The 16,162-nt window shown below is 34.1% G+C and overlaps 1 protein-coding gene and 1 pseudogene across 2 annotated transcripts; one reads left to right on the top strand and one right to left on the bottom strand.

Moving 5' to 3' along the window:
* Positions 1 to 6,139: 6,139 nt before the first annotated feature.
* On the bottom strand, positions 6,140 to 7,946 carry LOC147918834 (uncharacterized). The gene has a single exon (XM_087504292.1). The coding sequence runs from the start codon at positions 7,563 to 7,565 to the stop codon at positions 6,303 to 6,305; it is 1,263 nt and encodes a 420-aa protein (XP_087360418.1). The 5' UTR covers positions 7,566 to 7,946; the 3' UTR covers positions 6,140 to 6,302.
* A 2,505-nt stretch (positions 7,947 to 10,451) lies between these two features.
* On the top strand, positions 10,452 to 13,973 carry LOC104770793 (squalene epoxidase 5-like; annotated as a pseudogene). Its single transcript, XR_015593996.1, has 7 exons — positions 10,452 to 10,675; positions 10,848 to 10,959; positions 11,041 to 11,222; positions 12,115 to 12,283; positions 12,417 to 12,635; positions 12,801 to 13,481; positions 13,622 to 13,973. The product of XR_015593996.1 is annotated as a squalene epoxidase 5-like (transcript).
* The last annotated feature ends 2,189 nt before the right edge of the window (positions 13,974 to 16,162 follow it).

Genomic DNA, 16,162 nt, shown 5'->3' with positions numbered 1-16,162 from the left:
ACATTGCTGAATCACAAAGATGGCTCCTAAAGCGTTCTACATTAGTCATGACAGCCTGATTACCCACTAACCACAAAAAGGTTCTGATTCTCTGCGGAACTACAACACTCCACACCCGCGACCAGAATGAACCCATGCTAACCCCCTCATACGCAGAACGGACGAGCATGTTATAGGCTGACGTAACAGTAAAACTCCCATCAGTCGTCTCTCCCCACGAGATTCTATCTCGAGCCCCCGTGACACCATCAAGAACCACTGAGCACAGTTTTAGGCACACGTCCTCCGAAACAAAGGGAGCAATACGATCTAGGCGCCATCCTCCACCATAAATCCACAAATCCTTAACACACTCATCTCTTCTTTCTTCCGGAAGCTCAGACACTAAATATTCCATCAGCGGCTTTTGTAGGAGCCACCTATCCCTCCAAAATCAAACTTCTCGCCCATCACCAACCACCCAACTCTGTCCCAACATGACAACCTCCCGCAGGCTTAGTCCCACACTTCTCCAAGTCGAAGACCAAGTACTCTTTGGGGTCAACCAGTTCAATTGTCGAAACCCTCCAACTTTATACTTGCTTCTCAACACTCGGGTCCAGAGATTCATCTCCCGTGTCCGTCGTATAGCAAGACCACCCTCAGACTTTGGTACACAGACACGATCCCAGGCGAGTAGGTGTTGTTTCTTCTTCTCCCGTGTGGTTCCCCAAAGAAACGATCTAGAAACCTTCTCCAACTCATTTAGTAACGACTTAGGCAAGGCAATGACACTCATCGTGTGAATCAGAATAGACGTTAATACTGCTTTCGTAAGTGTCATTCTGCCAGCAAAACTTAGACACTGACTTTTCCACCCAGCCAGCTTAGCGGAAACCCGTGCCAAAACCTCATTAAACGTATCCTTATTCATCCTCTTCTGCAAAATGGGCATTCCCAAGTACTTGCCTAAGTCTGTGGTCGAGCTGATACTACTTGCAGCACTAATGCTTCTACTCATTTGGCGGGATACATTTGCAGAGAAGAAGATTTTTAAGAAACTTTAAGAAACTTTAAGAAACTTTAAAACATATTTAAGAAACTCTAAAACCTCTTATTTAAGAAACTTTAAACATATTTAAGAAACTCAAACAATTTTTTATTAATAAATTTTCTCTTTATACTATAAAAAATTTATGTTAAAAAACCTCAATGGAAATGACCTAAAAGTGTATAAAAGTTTTCTTACTTAATTCATTCATGGGTACAGCCCTTATATACATACACGAGAATAAACCCTAAGTACTTTACATATATTGCACAAGGACATCTACACAATATAGAAATAACATACTAGATCCCTCAATATTTAGAAACAATAAATAAGAACAATTTTGTTTATAAAGAAAACAATAACGTAATTTCAGTATTTACGAGTCAAATACATAAAAGTCTGTAAAATCATGTAAGTAACGTAATGGAGTAATAACATAATGAAATTGAACAAAATTACGAAGTTTAAAAGCTTATAACAACACATGTTTGTAATTTTAGGAGGTCGAAAACAGACTATAACACAAATTTGGAATATTAGGCAGGTGAGCTGACCCCCCTCAGCTCTTACCGGGTCCGCCACAGTATGAGCACACAATAAACATGTGATCACTATTGGAGTCTCTTCTGGTTTTTATTACATAAGATACAAAGTTTGATTAACTCCCCATCCCACAATATAGTCACCAACTGGTTGATTTAAAAGCATTGCATGAAGAACTCATCCATTTTAACTATGAGAAGAAGAAAAAAATACAAATCTTTTTCCATATATTTAAAAAAAATACAAATCTTTTTCCATGTATGTTAAAAAAATACAAATCTTTTTCCATGTATGTTCGGGCCGACCGAAATATCTCAGCTTTCCCTGAATTGTTAAATTTGGTAGAAGTTTATTGTGATTTCTATTATTATCTCGCAGAGGAACTTAAATTATGAAAATATTAACTAAAAAATTCTTTTGTCAACAAGATTAGTTAAATAAATTAATAATATATTCAATTTTAAATTTGCTTTTAAAATAAAAACTATAACAGAATCTATGTTGCATGGAAACTCTTTTTAAGCTCCGTTTCTTGTTTTCGAAACGTTTTAAAAACAGAAGTTTGTGAAAACACGGAAACAAACCAGATAAACACGATTCCTATATCTGTTTGGAAACACGATGAAAATTTTTTTAATTTAGAAACTTAATAAATAAAATAATTTGAAAATATATATTCATAATACATATAAATATATAATATTATTAGTATTTTAATTCAACTTTTAATATTTCTATTTTGTATATGTGTTGTTTCAAATATTCTTTTTGATATAGTTTTGATATAGTTTTATGTTTGATGTTTTAGTATGTATATATATATATATAACGTTTCTAATTCTTAATTTATAAAAAAAATTATTTTCTATTTCCGAAACGTTTCGTTTTCGCTTATCCGTTTCTGTTTCCATGCAACCTAGGGTATAGATAAGGGAGCACACAAAAAGCGGTGCCAGCGAAGTGCATGTAAGCTACTTTAAGCAAGAAATTACAAGGGGTGATTGTGTGTTGGGAGATACGTTCAACATTCGTGGCTGGAATGATGGGTTTAACCATATCAGTCGCGGCTGGAATGATATGGTTATATTGTCTGATATTCTCATTCTACGTCGTCTTCTCCAGCCACTAAGCAACCTTGGTGATGCAAACAAAGTCTTAGACGTCATTAATTAAGTCCTTTAAATCTGCTAGGTGAGTTAATATCAGATATTAATTATTTAACATTAAAATTGAATAAATTTCTAAACTTGTTAACAACTTCAAGTAATTGTTTTTTTTTATGGTGAAAAGCCGTTGAACATATTCCGAAATGCATTTTCTCAAACGCTAATTGCATCAAGTGACGAAACAAAGAAGGCAATACATGATTTTTGGTCATTAGAATTGAGCTAAGCTGAGCTCATTTTGACAGCCATAGATAAACTAATGATACATCCAATTATGAACATCAATGAAATCTTACTGTAGCTGTACCAATAATTGATGAAGTAATTGTGGTCAGGTTTTTATGTTGGATATTCATGCATCTGTCTATAGAAAAAAAAACAAAGATAAGATGCAGCACTTAACGATGAAGACATTTTTCATTGGCCTTCAAATATCCTTGAAGTCGACCTGTGGGGTAATGCTGATAATGACCAATGCCCAGTAAATTAAAAATGTGATTAAGAAGTATGATGACTTTAGGCCATTTCCATTGGAAATTTCTTACCAAAGTTTTGAAAAAAAATAATTAAAAAGTGAAAAAATAGGAGAGATAAGAAATTGTGAGAAACGGTTTCTTAAAGAAGAGACCATGATAGCATGTTTATTGGTGATAGTATGAGTGTCTTAGTCATTTTTTTATAGTTAATTTTATTAATTCCTCTCTTTAATAAAGAATGTCACTTTAGAATTTTATTTTTGTTTCACAAAGAGTATTATTTTACATTTCCAATACATCATTTTATATTTCCAATGCATCTTTTACATTAAATTTCTTAGTTTTACCCTTAATTTATGACTAAATTAATCTATTAAACACTTCTTAAATAAGAACATATATGTATATTTTAGTGTTTTCTTAATTTGTGTGAAATATGTCTAAATGACATTATTTATGAAATAGAGAGAGTATTAGTTTATATGAGTGTCTTATAAAAACTATATGAGTGTTTTAAAACGATATTTGTTTTTCTAAACTTCCAACTCTCCAACAACTCACTAACGGAGGTGATCACAAAATCTCATCAGAGACCACAATGACACATGCATCATATTTTCAATGATCAGCTGAGTTTTTAAAAAATAAACTTTAAAAACATAACTATTAATACTGTCTTTTATTGATTAGATAAACATTCAAGTGATCTTCTTAATTAATTACAATTTTTACATTTTTCTAATACATATTTTTGTAGAGTGTGAACAAAAGATCACATTTTCAATATGTATTGGTTGATTGGTCGATAATGATGAAAACATTAGTGAGAGGTGTCATAGCAGCATCTTTCAAGAACTAAAAGCCCTCGCGATGTCACACCTTGGTGTCGATCGACACCGACCTCGCAGCCACGTTCTCCTTGAAGCTAAAGGTATGATCTCCACCTTCCACCGCATCCAATGCGGCCAAGGCCATCACAATCCATAAGAAGCACGAAATCACGCAAACATGCAAGGGTAATCAATCAAAAAACTCACAGAATCATAGAAACCTAGATCTTAGCTCATTTAACCCATGATCATGCACTCACCTTTGCAAATCAGATAGATTGACGAAACATACGACCAGAACCAACCCCTCAGAAAGCTTTCCACACGTCTCTAGACTTATATCTCCAAATACAGGGACATATATCTCAAGAACAGGCACAAATCCTCACTAGAAGTCACTGGAAAACTTTCTGGAAGTTTCTTCCTCTTTTGCACAAGGGAAAATGGCCAACCAAAACAAAGGAGGTCGAGTTTTATCCTAAAACTCAAGTCTTAGGGTTTCCCAACCCCAAACCACATTAAACCGACATTTTAAACCGAAAACGGTAAAACCAGAAATGTTGGTGTCAACCGACACCCCTATGGTGTCGATCGACATCCATCCAAAAGAACCCAACGGTTCGTGGATTTTACACTTTGGATTTTAAAGTCTTGGTTGAAACTACTACCAAATAAGATGCAATTCTTTTGGAGACCTGCAACTAACATATTTACTATTGAGAAAGCTGTCGGACAGATGATTGCAAGACATGCCTCTAAGTGTGTTCTCTTAGCCAAGAGACTCTAAATACAATACATTGCGCATAAAGTAAAATTCACTATCTAAAACATTAGCCTTATGACTTGGTCTTTAATAAGTACATGATGAATTATCTGACTCATTCTTTTGTGAATCTGTTTTGGTTGGACCTAAGAGGAAATTCTGTGAACAAATGAAAACTCCTTTATTTGTCTACATATAAAGTGATTGTTGCTGAAAGTCGTTGGCACAAGAACAATGTACATTGGTTAGTGAACAAGTATTTATGGATGTTGTGCTTCAACCATATACATTTATTCGGAGGCCTACCATAGATATATATGACATACCTTAAAGACTATTTGATGGATTTTGTATCATGGTTCGCCAATAAAGTTGTTTTTCAAAATTCTAGGGATATGAGTGATCACAAATCTCCTCTTAAGAATCATGCAGCAACTGACAAAGCATCAGGTTCTAAATCCGCAATAGGTATAGAAACAGATTTTGAATCTCCTATTAAGGATGCTATAGGTACAAGCTCTCCTATAAAGGAAACTCTACCATATATATTCACAACCTCCTCTTCAGAAATCTCAGGTATCTTTTTTTTTTTGAATATGTTATGCAGTTTCTTATGGTTAATATTTTGATTGTTGGTGGTGTAGTAATGTGTTTGGGAAGAAACGATTGTGTCGTGACAGGTTATGCTTTATAAAGATGGTGGTACTAGAGGTTGCTAAGGCACACTCAGGTTTGTTAGGAGGGTCGAACACGAGTGCAAGGGTGGAAAGACTTATTATGTGGTGTAAACCGACTGCGGGTTGGGTCACGATTAACATGGACGGAGCATCACACGAGAATCCAGGTGAAGCGACTGCGAGGGAACCATTAAAGATGTTGAGGGTATATGGCTAGTGGGTTTCGCCTTCAATATTGGTTCCTGTACCTCTCTAGTGGCCGAACTCTGGGGTGTTTACTATGTGTTGGTATTAGCTTGCGAAAGATGATGGAAAAGGGTGGTTTTGGGGGTTGATTCAAAGTTGGTTGTGAATTTTTCGAGGTCTGGGATTAATGACACTCATTCACTAGCTTTCCGAATACGATTTTTCTAAGGCTTTATTTCAAAGGACTGGTTAGTTCGGGTTACTCATGTATATAGGAAGTTTAATCGTCTTATAAACAAATTAGCTAACTATGCATTTTTCTTATCAATTGGTTTTCATTTATTAGAGGTATGACTGGATGGTTGTAATTCGGTGATGTTAGACGATGTAAGCGGGACCTCGTGTCCATGGAATGTCTGTATGTAAATTTTCTTAAGTTTTAATAAATAATAGGAGACTTTCTAGTATAAATAAAAAATCCTTTGACTCTTGGTTTATCTTGTAAACATGGCAGCATAACAATCAAACTGTTATCAAAAACAATAAGAGGTGCATGTTGTTGGAGGAGAGATGCTGGTTGTTGCATTAGGGCGATGAGATTCAAACGACCCAGAACAAAAGGTACATGCTACGAAATAGTATGAGCTCTTGCAACCCGGACTCCCTTGCGTGCAGTATGAGCTCTTGCAACCCGGACTCCCTTGAAATAGTATACCCCCTCTCGTTCTTCACCGGCGCCAATCAGGGTCCTCGTAAAACGGTCCTGTAAAACACATAGAGTGTTAGTAAATATGGCAATACAGCCCGTTTGTTTGAGAAGGCGTGCTACCGAGATGAACGTACAGTTGAAATTAGAAACATAGAGAACATTAGATAAAAAATAATCATCATTCAACTGCATTGTGCCAATCTTGGTAGCACGAGAGGCTGTGCCATAAGGAAAGGTCACCGCAGAGGGCATTATATCAAGAACATTCCGCAACAAGGACAAGTCGCTTGTCATATGATGAGAGGCACCAGTGTCTATAATAACATCAGTAAGTTTTGTTTTACTAGAGAGACGTTCAGTAGAAAGTTGACTCTGTTGGTTCTGAAGCAGGTTGATGAGTGCGGTAATCTGATCAGCAGGAACAGAGGGAGCGGAAGTGTTAGCAGAACCCGCATTCACGTTGACACGACCACGCCCACGGCCACCAGAAGAAAAAGTCTGACCACCACGACTCCGAGTGCTCTGCCCTGCAGAACGTTGTTGATCAAAGAACCAATCGGGATAGCCATGTAAGAGAAAGCACTTGGTAGCTTCATGTTCTTTTCGCTTGCAATGAGTAAACATGCGATTAGGATCACGAGTCCGAGCAGCAACAGCAGCAGCAGTGGCAGGAGTAGACATAGTAGAGGGAGAAAAATCGGTTTTGACTGCAAAACCAACAGCATCCTGTTTGGCTTCAGTGGAACGCATGTTGTTGAGATGTTGTTCAGCCCAAATGACACGCGAGTAGACAATATTCAAGTCAGGTAGTGGTTCCTCGTCAATAATCTGGGAACGTATGTGACTGAAGCGAGGCTCATCAAGACCGAAAAGAAATTTGTGAACCCTCCTATCTTCACGCTCTCTCTCAAGGTCAGCCGCAGCAGCACAAGTACATGTAGCAGTAGATCGAAAAGCCTGTAATTCTTCCCAAAGCTTAGAAAGACGGCCGTAGTACTCAAGAACAGATTGACCATTCTGTTTGCAGTTGGTAATTTCATCCACCAGGAGATGTTTGCGAACACCATTCGTGACGGAGAACCTCCGTTTGAGAGACTCCCAAAGCTTGAAGGCGTCCGGAACATGAGTGACGGTAGAACGAACTTGGGGATCGATAGCAGTGCGGATCCATCCCACAATCATAGAGTTAGTAGAAATCCATCGGGCAAGATCGGGATTAGCTTGTGGTTTGGGAATAGAACCATCAATAAATCCAATCTTTTGTTTCGCTTGGAGGGAGTTCCAAAGCTATGTAGCCCACTCTGAGTAGTTATCACCACGTAGCAAAACAGGGGTGATAAGAGAACCAGGGTTATCCGAAGGATGTAGAGTGTACAAAGTCTCCAAAGAGGTGGTCTCCGCCATAGTAGAGGTAGTAGTAGAGGAGGTAGAAGAGGAAGTAGCAGAAAAAGTAGACATAGTGATTTGAAAGAAAAAAACGAAAAATCAAAGCCACGAAAACAAAACAATGCTAGGTCAAAGATCGTTTGTTTAGGCCTGATACCATGCTACGAATAGAAGAATATGTGTGTTTGTATTGATAGAAGTAGAGAAGTATTTATACAGCAGAGATCCTAAATATACGAGATACGAACTAATCGTAAATATATAGATTACAACAATATAGTCTTAGCCTTATCTCTATAGTACACTTTGTTCGATTAGGATCTAATGCAATTAAAGTTTAGATAGACGTAGTGAGATGCATTAGTTTGAAGACCATCTGATAAAATTGAGCGTATGGAAGATGCCATTGATTCAACTATGCTTGGCCAGAAGATAAAGTTATCATGTGCTAAACTGATCAAGAGGTTTAGAATATATTGCGTCTAATTTGTCTGGATTATATATATATATATATATATATATATATATATCAAATTTATGTTAATGTAAGACTTGACACTTATGACTTATCTTATGTATTTTTTGTTTAGACTTGAGACTTGTATGTTGGATTGTGATCATTGATAACGCTATGGTTGAACTATTTATCGTAGCTTTGAGGATGAATAATTAAATAAATATTTCGAAAATAATAAAAACGTTATGACATATTATATTCCAACACAAGAGAACAGTTATAAGAAACTATATAAAAGCATTTATATGTAGTTATGGCAGTAGCACCTAGTGTAGCATTAATACAAAGTTACTAGATTAAGACTTGTACTAGAGCACAATTTGAAATTCATTTATTTATATTGTAATTTTTATATAAAATATAAGTTATGTGATTGCTTTTAAAAGCTTTTTTCGATAAAATATTATGCAATAAAATTATATGCTAAATATGATGGCTTGAAAAAAGACACATATTTTGTAAGATTTATATTGTTAATGATTCTAGATAAATACCCGTGCTATAACAAATCAATTTAGAGTGTTTATAGTTTCTAACTTTTATATCAAGTTTCAATATTTCAAAATAAATTATTTAAAGTTTATTATATTATATAAAATTAATAAATTCAACAAAAAGTATGAAATTGAATTTAAATTTCAAAGTTTGACCTGTTACTCAGTAAAATTTTTAATTCAATAGATATTATTTTTAAAGAATAATATTACTAAAACTTGAATATTTTATAGATTGAACCATTTAGATTTTTTTTAAAACTTTAACTTATGGTATATCCGGAAATAAAACAATTTTTAGTTAGAATAAATAATATAATAATTTATTTGTTTTACGAAATAGACTCATATATAAAAATGGGAGGTGAAATATAATGATAATTAACAAATTAATATGTTAAGTTAGATATCAAAATATTTTATTTGATGAATAATTTAATAAAGGAAGTTAATATGGTAAATTAGATGATATCAAATGATTCTTTATAATATTTTCATTAAGATTTTTGGAAACAACGTGCTCTAGTAACAAAATCATCCAAAAATAAATTAAGGTTGCACCCACTATTTAACTTATAACCTATTTGTAATCAACTTATTAAAATTATATAGTTTACAAAACAATATTGTGTACTTCCGTTTTATTAAATAAGGGATTACATCATTTAAAATAAATAAAAGTCTCAATATTAAAGCGATTTATTATTGGTGCGGTAGAAAACTCTATCATAACATACAAAAACAACGCTATCGTTTGTAGGAAGTTAATATGGTAAATTAGATGATATCAAATGATTCTTTATAATATTTTCATTAAGATTTTTGGAAACAACAAAATCATCCAAAAATAAATTAAGGTTGCACCCACTATTTAACTTATAACCTATTTGTAATCAACTTATTAAAATTATATAGTTTACAAAACAATATTGTGTACTTCCGTTTTATTAAATAAGGGATTACATCATTTAAAATAAAAAAAAGTCTCAATATTAAAGCGATTTATTATTGGTGCGGTAGAAAACTCTATCATAACATACAAAAACAACGCTATCGTTTGTAGGGATTTACTATAATTGGGATTTATATATCGTTTCTCTCGTTTGAATAATGTGGAATAATTGTAGTGGAAGTCGGATTGGACCACTTTGGATGTCGTTATAAAATCAGACCGAATGAACTCTTGGTAAAAGAGAAAAGCATCATCAGTTAATGAAAAATTGATTTGTGTCGCAGATAAATTGGTTGAACACGAAAATCTAAGTACTTTAGATAGTATATAAGAAACCAAATCAGTACGTTACTCCATAATCAAAATTAGTGGCCAGTTTAGCTTAACCCCTTGGCTAACTTAATTCATCATTTAAGAATTAAGAGCGTCAATAAATATTGTCAATAATTTGAGTGGTACCTTTTACTCTCTTGTTCTAAATAAAAATTCATCAACTAGGGTGGATAATATCTTCTGTATCTAACAAAAAATATCGTTCGTTTATGTCGCTTGTAATTAAATGATAACGAAATATGTGGACAACATACAAGATCAATTATATATTTATATTGCTTTCTAAATTACTAAAATAATTTAGCACGTGGTGATAACAAGTCCATTGACTATATCTTTGCACTATATATATGTTACTCATCTTTTCTTATTTTTCTCATGAACCACACACAGAGAACTAACTGATATGGATATGGCTTTTACACACGTTTGTGCATGGACGCTACTTGTCTTCGTGCTGACATGGACCGTATTCTACTTCACGAACAGGAAAAACAAAGGGAAGAAGTTGGTCGAGACGGTGGCGGACGAGCGTAAAGACGGTGCTACTGATGTTATCATCGTTGGGGCTGGAGTTGGCGGCTCGGCTCTCGCATATGCTCTTGCTAAGGTATTTAACTTGAGTATTGTTGTTTTGTATAAATTTGTGCATGGAATGATAAGATAAACGACTATATACAAAATATATGATTGTTATTGTTTTGCATCATATATTTCTATTGCAATATTTTGTGTTGGGACAAACAACAACGCTATGCTAACTAAATTTTGATAATATATAGGACGGACGTCGAGTACATGTGATAGAGAGGGACATGAGAGAACCTGAGAGAATGATGGGTGAGTTTATGCAGCCTGGTGGACGACTCATGCTTTCTAAGCTTGGCCTTCAAGGTCTGTCTCTGTTGCACTATATATAATTATTTATCTAATTGAACTTATTTGTTTTTAAAAGTCATATTTGTATACGTATAGATTGTTTAGAGGGAATAGATGCACAGATTGCTACGGGCATGACACTTTACAAGGATGGAAAACAAGCAGACGCATTTTTCCCGGTGGAAAACAACAACTTTCCTTATGAACCTTCTGGTCGATCATTTCACAATGGCCGATTTTGTCCAACGTCTGCGCCAAAAAGCTTCTTCTCTTCCCAAGTACGTATAACGTATCTTTATTTACTAGTTTTTAGTTACCAAGTATATATGTTATTTTTTACCAAAGAAAAAAAAAAGTATATATGTTATGAATTCTGCATCAAAGAGTGTAAAAGGATTTTATAGAACATCAAAGAGTGTATAAGGCAACTATTAACTTAATTCTATTAAATTTTTGCTGTTAATATATTCAAAAATAATTTTAAATTTTATATCCTATATACCGGAAAAAAATGAAATTTGTTAATGCTAGTTTATATAAAAAAAATTACTCCCTCCGTTTCAAAATATAAGATGTTTTGGAAAAGTTTTTTGTTTCGTAATATAAGATATTTTTAGGTTTCTATGTAACTTTTAGATTAGTTTAGTATTTTATATTATGCAGTATTGTTTCTGACTGGTTGAATTTTTTAAAAGTAAAAACTTCTTAATCTGCGTGCTTTTGTTAAAACATCCTATATTTTGAAACGGAGGGAGTAATATTCTTAGTAGAGCTTGACAGTGGCAATAATGTAATTCACGAAATCACGACGGATTACAATTAATTGATTATATTTTAATGCGTGTTGTAGTGTTTTTCAGTTTTCTAACTTAAATACGTCTATGGTGATTAAAACATTTAACATTATTTGAGTTTTTTAATAAATTTTAATAATAAATTAGTTTATTCAGATTATAAAAAAAAAGTAACTAACTCTACATACTTCAAAAAATAGAGAACATTTCCAGAAAAATAAATAATCTGTCCATTGGGTCATTATATAGTATATATATATTATGGAACAATCATCCGAAGAAAAAAAAAAATCCTTCAATTAACAACTGAAAAACTTTTGAACATTGAACAATAGCAATTAATGGTTAATCTATACACCAAAACATTAATTGGTAGTGTGCGGCTCGAAGAAGGAACGGTGAGGTCTTTGATAGAAGAAAAAGGAGTGATCAAAGGAGTAACATACAGAAATAGCGCAGGCGAAGAAACAACAGCCCTTGCACCTCTCACTGTGGTATGCGACGGTTGCTACTCAAACCTTCGTCGGTCTCTGAGCGACAACAATGTGAGTATGCTCTTTTAAACGTAAAAGTCATCAATCTTGTCCTATATATTCAGTATACACGTAGAAGTGATATTACTCACTTGAATGTAGTCAAATGTTAGTTAATAAGCATCAATGTATTAACTTGATGTAGGCGGAGGTTCTGTCATACCATGTTGGTTACATCTCGAAGAACTGTCAGCTTGAAGAACCCGGAAAGTTAAATTTGATAATGTCTAAACCATCCTTCACCATGTTGTTGCAAATCAGCAGCACCGACGTTCGTTGTGTTTTTGAGATTCTCCCCAACAATATTCCTTCTATTTCAAATGGGGAAATGGCTACCTTCGTGAAGAACACTATTGCTCCTCAGGTACACATTGGGCTGATTAATCTTTGATCAATAAAAAGCAAAACTCAATATATAAACCTATAACCAAGTTTGTGTACATAGATCAGTCATACATACATCAATTCTAACATTTGTAACAAGTCCATGCAGTTATGTATCTAACATCTTTTAACATTTATTTTCCAGGTACCTTCAAAACTCCACAAAATACTTTTTAAAGGAATTGATGAAGGAGCACCCATAAATGTGATGCCAACAAAGAGCATGTCCGCTACTTTGAGCGAGAAGAAAGGAGTGATTGTATTGGGAGATGCATTCAACATGCGTCATCCAGCAATCGCATCTGGAATGATGGTTGTACTGTCTGACATTCTCATTCTACGAGGTCTTCTCCAGCCATTAAGCAACCTCGGCGATGTGCACAAAGTCTCAGAATTTATCAAGTCATTTTATGATATCCGCAAGGTGAGTATATGTCAAATACTAATGTAAAAACTGAACATTTGAACAAAACATACTTACAACCTAAAAAGAAAATCATATTTACAACCTCAAACGTTAATACAAGAATTTTTTTTTATGGTGAAGCCAATGTCAGCGACGGTGAACACACTAGGAAATGCATTTTCTCATGTGCTAATTGGATCGACGGACGAAGCAAAAGAGGCAATGAGACAAGGTTGCTATGATTACCTCTCTAGTGGTGGGTCTCGCACGTCAGGGATGATGTCTCTGCTCGGCGGCATGAATCCTCGTCCGGTCTCTCTCATCTATCATTTTTGTGCTATCACTTTATCTTCTATTGGCCATCTGCTCTCTCCATTTCCCTCTCCCCTTCGCATTTGGCATAGCCTCAGGCTTTTTGGCGTAAGTCATTATATCCCTCTTGATTTCAAATTATTTATATTGATTTTATTTTTGTTTTACTAACACTCTTTCTGGTTTACCATTACTATTTGACATTGATATATATTTTTTGTTTATCTATGTTTTATGTGAATCACTAGTTGACTATGAAAATGTTGGTTCCCCATTTCAAGGCCGAAGGAGTTAGCCAAATGTTGTTTCCAGGAAATGCAGCCGCGTATCGCAAAAAATATATGGCCACAACTGCCCTCTAAACATTGATGCACCAATCTTTTTGATTGTGCAAATTGTTTCAAAAAAGTTAAGTAATAAAAAATGCAGGAGATATATATTTTAATATTTAATGCATGTTATCTCTCTTTCCACCATTATTGTGTTATTATGACATAAAAGAGTACTGTACTAGCTAAATAATCTCTCTACTGTGTGTGTTTTTTTCAATCTAGTGTCGGTCGAAATAATTGAAAATGTGCACATATGTTCAGCCAAACAGTATATTTAGACTAAATGGATGGTTTAGACTAAGAAGTTGAAATAGTTGAATAAACACGTTTTATAATTGTTTACCATTTGAGATAAATAAATCGGAAAAACGATTTAACTCATTCAATTTAAAGGTTAGAAAAATGAACAAATTATACAGGCAATCTGTTCAGCTCATTCATCTCCTATTTTGTAGAGAAATAAGTTGAATGTTATTCAACCTTTTTTTTTCAATTCAATTTGTTCTAATCATTCATTCACGCGCAACCTTATCCAGTTTAATTTCAACATAAGAATTAAGATACAAGTTTGTTCAACTCCCCAGCCCCTCGTATAGTCGTCCATTTTAATTATGAGAGAAAAGGTACAAAATTTGTTTCCATTTTTCCCTCAATATTGTTTTTGAAATAATGTATTTATAAATAGATATGCCATGATGAAATATGTTCGGGCCGACTGAAATATCTCAGATTTCCCTCAATTGTTGAATTCGGTATAATCTCACAGAAGAACTTAACTTATGAAAATATTAACTAAACAAACAAAGATTAGTTAAAAAATTAATAGTATATGGAAACTTAAATTTGTTCTTAGAGAAAAAACCATATCAAAGACGAAACTGAAAGATATGGCTTTGCCGTAAGAAAGCGGCAAACTTAGTGAATGCGGAGGTAAATGAAAGAGACGCGGCGATTCTGACGTCATTATCATCGGAGCTGGTGTTGACGGCTCGGCTTTCGCCTATGCACCTGCTAAATTTTGTTTTCGGACCTATATCTCGATCTGGTTTAGTATCTTTGAAGCATCACATTAATTGGTCCTTCCTAAAGATTCAACTTTCTTACATGGACGATGTTTTACCCCAAAGAAAGATATAAGATAACATGCAAGATGTAAAATATGCATGTTTGCATGGAAGACTATTGGAAGTATAGATAAGTATGTTACTTTATTTCCATTTATGTATGTTCGTGAATCGTGACATCGCGTACACAACACACATGCTATCATATCTCTCTCAACAGGTTAAAGAAACATTATCTGAAACAAAGATTGATTTGTGTCCGCCTATATAAACTGGAAGAAATATTGTGCAAAGTTATCTTAAAATTTATAAACTGTTATTTGTTTAAAAGTATGGACAAATTTTCTACTCTTTTATTTTGTTTAAAAATGATATTCATAAAAACTTACAACTTATTAAAAATTACTACGTTTAAACTTTAAAGGGTTTGTCTTTGGTTTTATATTTTGGTTTAACCACAACTCGAAAATCAAACAACACTACTATGTTTTTTTTTCAGAAAATCATACAACTAAACGCAACTTTGAAAACAACTCAGAATTTCAAAGTGGATTATCTTAAAGATTTCCCGGTCGAATTATATTGGTCTGAACATGGGATTTTTTTCTATTCCCAAAACACTCATCTTATATATGTTAATCAGGTCAATGACTTAATAACTTTTTAATTAAAAATTATATATATCGTACATATAATTCTATATAAACCTATATCATTTCAGTCAATTACCGAAGGCCGGTCCAATGTTTTCAGATTTTCAGCCTCAAATAAAAGATACTTCTTCAGTTTCATAGTACACAAGATGTTTAGAAAAGTATTTTTGTTTCATAATATGATATTTTAAGTTTTTATGCAATTTTTAGATTAATTTTATATTTTATATTATGCAATTTTGTTTATAACTGATTAAAAATTTAAAAATAAACTTTTTTAATATGCATTTTTTTATCTAAAACATTCTATATTTAAAAACAGAGGGAATAGAAGACAATTTCGGCGTGTATAAAAAAAATCTTTTGAAAAAAACTTTCTCAAAGCTCATTGACTTTTTTCGACGAGAGACAACTTTCAGATCCATTCTCTTTGCCTCTCCGGTTGCCCTTTCGGCGCCGGAGAGGGCTTCGTTTTTTTCAAATTTTCTCCTCTTTTGGTTCCCTTTTCTCTGTCATCTCTCGCTCCTCTGTGAAGCTGTCTTTTGCCGTCAGTTTGGGTGTCTCTCGATGGTGGTGGTTCCGGTGCTATTTCAGCGTGTGAAGCGAAGCTTCGTCGGGTGGTGGTTGCTGGTGAAGACTCTGGTGCAGACGTTTGACGATAACGTCGAATCCATGGCCCGATCTGGTGGATCTGGGTTGGCAACTTCGTTTGTCGTTTTTGTCTCCGGAGGGTTTGTTGG

This window comes from Camelina sativa, chromosome 20 (assembly GCF_030686135.1).
Source record: "Camelina sativa cultivar CO46 ecotype springtype chromosome 20, ASM3068613v1".
NCBI lineage: Eukaryota > Viridiplantae > Streptophyta > Magnoliopsida > Brassicales > Brassicaceae > Camelina > Camelina sativa.
The sequence above is the reverse complement of the archived record's forward strand: the minus strand, read 5'-3'. Positions and strand labels throughout refer to the sequence as shown.

Coding starts and splice junctions, on each gene's coding strand:
- LOC147918834 (XM_087504292.1), bottom strand. CDS start 7,565: ATGATTGTGGGATGGATCCGCACTGCTATCGATCCCCAAGTTCGTTCT.